Source organism: Phymastichus coffea, unplaced genomic scaffold (assembly GCF_024137745.1).
Source record: "Phymastichus coffea isolate CEN01 unplaced genomic scaffold, Cenicafe_Pcof_1.1 PCOF00072, whole genome shotgun sequence".
Classification (NCBI taxonomy): Eukaryota; Metazoa; Arthropoda; class Insecta; order Hymenoptera; family Eulophidae; genus Phymastichus; species Phymastichus coffea.
In genome coordinates this window covers 111599-119571 of record NW_026706883.1, presented here as the reverse complement: position 1 = coordinate 119571, position 7973 = coordinate 111599, and the positions used below count along the sequence as shown (strand labels likewise).

The window sequence follows — 7973 nt, the reverse complement described above, 5'->3', positions numbered from 1 at the left end:
GGTGCGCAAGATTATAACGCAACTGTATTGAGTGACTGTAGTGTTACATTGCACAGATGAACTCGAATGTTACGCGAGAAATATACAGAGGGATTAAGGGAAAAAGTACTCGAACTTACATTACTCGAACATGAATTAATGAAATTGTCATGAATTTGCAATCTCCTTTGGCATAATAATTGTGGCCACGAAATATCTCGACGAATTTCAAGTAAATACACGTACAACAACGTACCAATAAAAGCCCTGTAAAATATAAATAAAACTTGACTAACGAGACGGTACTTTTCTAAGAAACAATCTGGCGAGTGATCGATTGCGCGAGTCCGCGTACATCGGTCTCTCACACTCCAAGACTTCTCACTGCTATATAGCAGTTGTCACGATGAATATATTAATATCTCAGGAGTCACGTTTCAGGACGATCGAGCGTTCTCCTGGCATCAGCTCGATCCATTTGCGCATCGAGGATAAAGCTGCTCGGTCGGTCGCGCGCGTGAGCAGCTAAATCGTCGTCGGGCCATGGGAAGAAAGACGATGTATATGCTCCCCGGGGATATATATCAAGTGACACTTATGCTCAACTATCAAGCCAATTTATTGTCGTTTGTACATTTGCTTTGGCGGATGTCAAAAGAAAGCTTTCAAATAATATAATATTTTCGAATTTTCGCCCGAAGAGAGAGAATCTTTCCACATCGCTGGCTAAAACTGCAGGTGCTCGAATCAATTTTCACTAAACTGTATCGTTATCCACGATAATCGCAACGATTGGATTCGCACAGATTTTGTTTCCACGATCCCGTGGCACAATCCGGCAGAATCCGCAGCACTGGAGTGCCGCGCGCCGCGATGTAATCGAATCCCAAGAATGATCTCAGACGACATTATCCGCGGTAAGATAATTCTCCTCCGCGGGCAACGCTTGGCGAACGGCAGCGCAGGCGCAATTATCCGATTCAGCCGAAGGCAGCGCAATACAAATATCTATACGTGTCCGTGCATCGTCGTCGTGCCGATACGCGCGCGCGCCAGTATACTCGCGGCGCGGCTTAGTTTCACTTGGTTAACGAGAGTTCGCGCGTCGAGCTGGACTTTTACGTAGTTTCTTTTTTCGCACTCTCTCTTTCTCTCACTTTTTCGTTTCCCTGGCCGCTCGTTTTGCTTTCCACGTGCACTACGCAACTACAGAGATGAGAGCCGTCCTACTGCTATTCTGCGGACTTTTACTCGCGTAAGCTGACTTCATTCGGGCTTTCATTAGCCTTTCTTTTTAATCTTTTACTTTTTAATATTTTATCTGTTGCAACGTCGTTATTGATTGCGAAACCGCTACGTGGCTTTCTTTCTTTTCCGTAACATATATTTTTACTTCAACTGCAAATCATAGAATAGCTTCGCAGTGCGATATTTGATTGAGTTTGCGAATCAGCTTTTTATCGCGTTGAATATTCCGTTGTTACCGTTGATGTACGTCGCTGTAACGCGAAGCTTGCGCGGCTGTTGGAAAAGCGATGTATTCATTTGTGCAAGGGTAAAAAATTGTTTAACGGTTGGAAAGTGCTCCGATGAATCAGTGCAAATAAAAGGCGTTGAAAGGTGAGCGTCGGAGAGAAAATTAAACGGTAATTTTCCAAGTTTATCCGCTGTTGAACGACTTTACTTGATTACGCTTGCAGGTGACTCATGTGTGACAAAATGTCTCAACGTTATCGCTTAACGACTGTTATTATTCATTGTCGAAAGTCACTTATTTAAGCTTGAAAGGAGCCTCTGAAAAGAGAAAATACGCCCAGGCCTGACAAGGCGACTGATTATTATTAGTTTCTTTCTTTGAACAAATACACGTCTCGTAAACAGATAAGAATATGCTCGCGCTTGTGCAACACGGGAGTTGCACAACATCGTAAATTCGGCGAAACTTTTTTCGAAGAGTCAGCCCGCATGTTTACGCAGCCATATAATGACGGCGTTGTTTTCTCGTGGAAAATGCATTGTTGCCGTCTTACGAGACGTTTAACGCGCGCCTCGAGCATCATACTACTACAAATTGATTTGTCGGCTACACCTGATGCTTTCGCTACGGACAGATGAAACGCTCGCTTGGCTCGCTTGGAAAATCTAGACTGCCATTGTTCGAAACGGCAAAGAGGCGTGCGATTGTTAATAGGACAATGTTTTGGCGTAACGTCGAAGGAAAATAAAAGCAGACAGTACGGTCTAGTGACCTTGCGAACAATCACGGCTACGACTGACAATCGTTGGCGTGAAAAAGTAGCTTTTCTTTTCCGGCGAATCAAATCGTCTCTCTTGCTTAGCGCCTACCAAGGCCCGACTGCGTTGGCACAGCATCAGAATTGGTTTGGCGATCTGTTTGGCAATATCAATCGCTGGACCGAGGGCATACAGAGCAACGTGCACCGCATGACACAGCAAATACAGCACAACGTCAACGAGCAGGTGTCAAGAGCCAATCAGCAGGTCGCCGAAGCACTGAAGAACGTCGATAAACTAAGTAATGCCATTTTCTTTGGGTATCTTCGCGCGCGCGAGCCGAGCGCTTTAGCAGCGCGACGCTTTAGGCCGCCACAGCTCCGCCAAGTCTCGCGAACTGCAAGCGCGCGCGAGTTTCCCCGAGCTCCTCGGTCTCGGAAACCATAGTACGCTACACTTGGCGGAGTTGGCGCACAGGCTGTGCGCGTCGATCGTTTGCCTTTCGCTCGCTCATCGACATTGATCGCGCCCTCTCGTCTTCCCGCACAGATGGCACGTACGTAAGCGCCGGCGATAGCTCGGTGATCGTGACCAACAGCGGTGGCAGCTCGCGCAAGGTCCAGTCGGGCACCGACGTCAACGGCAATCCGTACTACGTCGAGAGCGAGAATCTGGTGGTGGGCGGCATCCTCTACCACACCGACCGCGTCTACAACTACACCACGAAGAAACTCGAGGAGCATCGCTACACTCTCAATTTGAGCGACCCCAATGCCAAACCCGTCTACTCCGACGTCACCGCAAACCCCCTGCTTTAAAACTTGCCACCGTTGCGCTTTGGGACGAACACACCAGCTTGACATTGTTGTCCCGAGTAAGCTTAACTTCGAAGGGTTGTCGTTCTCTCGATATTTCAAGAATGTCAATCAGGGCTAACACATTGCTGTATTGAGGCTAATAAAGTCACCGCCAAGTTTATATTGAGTAATAGGCCTACACTTTCACATATGTATTATAATGTTCATGTGTAGATATCTAATATTGGGTACTGTTATCAATAAGTAAATGTGATATCTAGACATAATTGATATTTTTGTCCCTTGATCCTCTAATAACTTACATTAATAGCGAATGCAGGCGAATGAATCGCGAAAAAAGTAGCGAGATTCATTTGGACGAAAGGAGCGCGAAGAGCTGATTCCAAAAGAATTGGCGAGAGAAAAGCGCAGGTCGGGGCCTGGGTCAACGTACAGAATTACTCTATCGATTCGTTGCGAGGACTTCGAACGAGAGTCTCTGGTAGGTCTCGCTGTCACACAAGATCTCAAAGCGAGAATAACTCGCTTTCGGTATTCGCGCGAACGAGACATCTTCCCGCTCGAAGGTTCAAGGAACCCCGTTAAAGCGGCAGATAACGTCGTGCACTCAAATCTCACTCTCTCTCTTCTCGCCGCAGCAATAATACGATAAAGACACGTGTACATTGCGAAAGTAGAGTGCTTCTGCAAACCGAGAGGGTTTATTGCGGTTGGCGAGTGTTGACTCGTCGCCGTTTCTTTTCTCTCGCTCTTTGTCGTCATTTTTTCTTCTCTGTTTTGCGCGTAAAATGATACACGCGCGTCTTCGACCGAAAAATGTGCAGCTGGCCCAATTTCATTTTTTTTCACCGATGTGTGTGTGTGTGTATGTGTGAGCGTCCGCCATCGCCAACGTAATATTCCATGTGGCACTCGCGTAACGCTATATACACTCGTGCGGACGCGTCAACCCATCCCGTAAAGATCAACGGTTCTTCTACTTGTTTTTTTTTTTTTTTTTTTTTTTCATTTTTTTCTGTTTTTTTAATTTTTCTTCGATATACTTCGCGCCCCTCGAGCTCAGTGCGCGTGTATCAGATAAGGATAAATTTCTTAATTTCTGCCTCGCGCGCGCTTATTAAAACTCGCGCGAACCGTGGTCCTCGTGTGCGCGAGCATCGCGTGCAAGCCGCGTTGAATTAACTTCTCTCTCATCTGTGACAGGCTCTTCGCGCGACGGCATGCCTTTTACATTGAAAACTGCATTGCGCTTTACTTAGCCGCGCTCCTTTAAGCCTTATTATGCGTGTAATTAAGGAAACGAAATTAACGTGCGCGACCTTCACTGAGAAACCTTATAACGGCATATTCTCTCTCTCTCTCTCTCTCTTTCCCTGACGAGCGTACGACGAAAAAGTTGATTGCTTTTTTTTTTTATAGCGGACGCTCTCTCCACTCCGTCTGTCTTTCGCGCCCTTCCAAATGTTTTAATGCACTACGTGTAATCGGAATACACGTTTTATGTTATTAATTTAAATTCATCGGAGAACAACGATTCAAATACGTCTGGGTTTGAGCGTGACGCTAACAGGAAAAAAATCTCATAGTGGAGCTAAAGACGAGCAGCATCACTAGCTGATAATTCGAAAATCCGTGTTTGTTTTGTCTGCCACGGGAAAATTAGAGTAGCGTCTAATCTTAGGGAAGGGGCTGAGCTGCTAATGTGGGCCTCGGTGGGTTCAATTTGAAGCGAAGTGGCAGTCCCGACGAGAGATGACGATTGGAGATCGCAGTCAGGTAGGTGAGCTCTCGCTGCCACTGGCGCCAGTGTCTCATTAACGTACCCATCGAGGCTCGCTCTCGGCGGCTTCTGACGTGTCTAATTGTTTTGTAGAGACCGCGCGCGCGCTCTGAAGATTACTTTTATCGGTGCCGATCGAGGACCTAGAAATTACTTTCTCAGGGCTAATCTACGCGCTCTTGGATTTTCTCTTTTTCCCCCCTCGTCGTTCTCTCGAAAAATACATCCTCGCTGATAGCCGGCTGATTCACCTAAAGAGCGCACTGCTCCATACATATATACACTCGATACAATTAAAAAAACAATTAGATAGCAGAAGCTACGAATGCTAACGGAGGCAAAGGCAAAAGAAGACATTAGAAGAGAAAAGAAGTCCAGCGTGCAGCTGGAGGAATGAAAGCTACAGTAGCGTAGGCAGGTCCGTGTGCATCGCTGGAAGATGCATGCATTCGCATGAATAATGCAACGAGCAGATACAATGTGGCACGCGAATCCCGAGGCATACAAATGCGAGCGCCTGCAGCGGCGGCAACCGGATGTGCCAGCCTGCGAGCGCCGAGCGCCGAGCGCCAGGCGAGTTGCGATAAGAGAGAAAGAGCGATAGAAGGAATAAAAGGAGCGGGGCACCGTTACTCTGGAGGGACATCCTTCGATTTCGTGAGAGAAGCGTCAGTACTGGCACAGCCATTTGAATCAGTTTGACGCGTGCCTCCATCTTCCTCTTGCTAGTCTTCGACTGACTGCTCATCATGACAGGACGACGAGGATTCCTCGTTCTAATCATCACCGCCTTGGCTACTTGCGTTTTCGCTAAAATCGTCGATTCCTCGTCGAAATCGGATGGACAGCTAGGTAAGTGCACAAAGAACTTGAGTAATTGACAAATATACTCTCCTTAAATGATTATACTACGAAGACTTCACAACTACTCGTGTTCGCTGTTCAATTAAATCCAAGCTATTGCTCGCCAAGTTACATTTAGCGAAAATTTCATAGAAGAAACGTATCTTATTGACAGAAGCATATCGTATTGTATAACTAGATAATTTGCTTGAAATTGAAATAGACTAAGACTAGAAATGTCTCCAAAGGTATGTCAATCGTTATTTCGAAAAAACCCGTATGCTTTATATTTGAGCGAATAAGTCTAGCATTCCGCTATGAAATCACTAATATTAGTTATGTTGCTGTGCAAGTTGAAAATAAGATATTGTTTTGAAAACCACATTGCGCGCGTCCGGTTCATTGAATTTGCCGCAGAAGGGAAAACGTGCTTCCTACTGTCTTCGATAAGCCTTATCTATTCTTACTTCCATCGCTAATTAAAGTTTCAAAAAATATTAACTATTTTCTCATCAAACCTTTATCAATTTCTATTCCAGACCTTCTCCGTGATAAACGAGCAGTGCCAGCCCAAGTGGGTCAAGCGGTAATTGAATATCAATGATAGCAAAATTTCATGAATTCGAGAAATAATATTTGAGAAACAAAATTGATCGCAAATATATAATCATCACGTCGTGCGTCTAGCCGACATTCTCAGTAGTTCTAGCGTGCAAACTGCTTGTTTCTTTTTTCTTGGATAGAGTTCGCAAAAGTTCCAAGCGTGCATAGCCCCAGGCAACAAACCGGGCCATTGCAAGCACCTGTCCAGCTGCGGAGACGAGACGTATCGCCAGAACTTTCCTCGTATGCTGGACTACGTATGCGTGATCGACCAGCAGTAGGTGTCGTGCGACTCGCTCAACCACTACGGCCTTGCTACCCTGTTCCAACTTGTAAAAACAATCGTCCGTCATTTTGCAGATTCGTCGGAGTCTGCTGTGCCGACGACGCACCCGACAATACTCTGGTTGACGTGCCTCCTGCCGGGGGTTTAGCTGGCTCACTTCCCGCCGTTGCGAGTACGTGAAATATACAAAAATAACAATGATTATCTCCGACGGGTTTTGCCGAAAACTCCAACCTCGCTAACTGTTGGTCCATTTATCTGTTGCTTTTGTAACGCGCGCAGCCGAGGGACCGGATGTGATAACGATGACGGGTCAGGACACCGACGACCGGATGGTCAGACGCTCGCGGGGATGTGGCATCAGCGCGCAAGATCAGAACCGCGTGATCGGTGGCAAACCCACGAGAACGCGCGGATGGCCTTGGGTGGCCGCCCTGATAAGGGACGGTGACACGAAATGCGGCGGAGTACTCATCACTGACAGACACGTGCTGACAGCTGCCCATTGCATCTGGAGGTCGATAAGACCCTAAACCGAGCGAGCTGCTCGCCCAAGGCTACCGCTCGCTCTGAGACCTCGGCTTTTATGCTTTCGCAGGTACAAGTCCAAAGATTTTAGAGTTCGACTTGGAGAGTACGACCTTCGCTTCCCTAACGAGACACGTGCTTTGGATTTCCGCGTGGTGGATTTCCGTATCCATCCCGATTACTCGCCAAGCACCCTCGACAACGACATTGCCATCCTCAAGATCCATCGTCCGACTATTTTCAATACCTACATCTGGCCCATATGCTTGCCACCTGTAGGGGCCATCTTTGAAAACAAGCAGGCTACCGTCGTTGGTAATTTCGAGAACTGCCCCGACTCGATACTTACTTAGTCGTGTTAACCTGATCATTCGACCTTGCATCATTCGAGGTTGGGGCATGACGGAGTTCGCTGGCGCAGGCTCTTACGTCTTGATGGAAGTTACCGTTCCGGTTTGGCCTTACGAAAAATGCGCCGTCAAATACGTGCAGGAGATCACAACGAAGCATCTTTGCGCTGGCGCTTACGAGGGAAACGGCGATTCCTGTCAGGTAAGTGCGCCCTGCAGAGTCGCGATCTACCGTTCGAACCTTATTTTGATAGCGTTATTCCGCGACCGCATAGGGTGACTCAGGTGGACCGCTGATGATCCAACTGAACAATGGCCGCTGGGTGAACATTGGAATCGTCTCGTGGGGTATCGGTTGTGGCAATCCCGACCAACCAGGCATCTACACAAAGGTCAATGCTTACCTCGACTGGATCTTTACCAATACCATCTTCTAAGCTGCAATTCAACTTGTCTCGACTGATCAGATTTGCGGTGGAGAATGATCGACAGAGAAAGCACAATGTGGACCTTCAATAAATGTTTGCATTCATTCACACTCGCGTGTTTCA

The 7973-nt window shown here is 47.0% G+C and overlaps 2 protein-coding genes across 2 annotated transcripts; both read left to right on the top strand.

The window, feature by feature from the left end:
- The first annotated feature begins 1032 nt into the window (after window positions 1–1032).
- On the top strand, window positions 1033–3292 carry LOC131668037 (uncharacterized). Its single transcript, XM_058941857.1, has 3 exons — window positions 1033–1234; window positions 2319–2515; window positions 2764–3292. The coding sequence occupies exons 1-3, from the start codon at window positions 1194–1196 to the stop codon at window positions 3030–3032; spliced, it is 507 nt and encodes a 168-aa protein (XP_058797840.1). The 5' UTR covers window positions 1033–1193; the 3' UTR covers window positions 3033–3292.
- A 1858-nt stretch (window positions 3293–5150) lies between these two features.
- Window positions 5151–7859, top strand: LOC131668036 (venom protease-like). The gene is made up of 8 exons (XM_058941856.1): window positions 5151–5664; window positions 6195–6241; window positions 6399–6535; window positions 6619–6716; window positions 6827–7061; window positions 7143–7387; window positions 7464–7624; window positions 7698–7859. The coding sequence occupies exons 1-8, from the start codon at window positions 5562–5564 to the stop codon at window positions 7857–7859; spliced, it is 1188 nt and encodes a 395-aa protein (XP_058797839.1). The 5' UTR covers window positions 5151–5561.
- Window positions 7860–7973: the final 114 nt, after the last annotated feature.

What these genes read in the sequence shown, in the direction of transcription:
- LOC131668037 (XM_058941857.1), top strand. Translation starts at nt 1,194, where the DNA reads ATGAGAGCCGTCCTACTGCTATTCTGCGGACTTTTACTCGC. An exon ending in TTCTGCGGACTTTTACTCGC is followed by an intron (nt 1,235 to 2,318) that starts GTAAGCTGACTT and finishes TCTCTTGCTTAG; the next exon opens with CGCCTACCAAGGCCCGACTG. An exon ending in GAAGAACGTCGATAAACTAA is followed by an intron (nt 2,516 to 2,763) that starts GTAATGCCATTT and finishes CTTCCCGCACAG; the next exon opens with ATGGCACGTACGTAAGCGCC.
- LOC131668036 (XM_058941856.1), top strand. Translation starts at nt 5,562, where the DNA reads ATGACAGGACGACGAGGATTCCTCGTTCTAATCATCACCGCCTTGGCT. An exon ending in CAGCCCAAGTGGGTCAAGCG is followed by an intron (nt 6,242 to 6,398) that starts GTAATTGAATAT and finishes TTTCTTGGATAG; the next exon opens with AGTTCGCAAAAGTTCCAAGC. An exon ending in CAAGCAGGCTACCGTCGTTG is followed by an intron (nt 7,388 to 7,463) that starts GTAATTTCGAGA and finishes GCATCATTCGAG; the next exon opens with GTTGGGGCATGACGGAGTTC.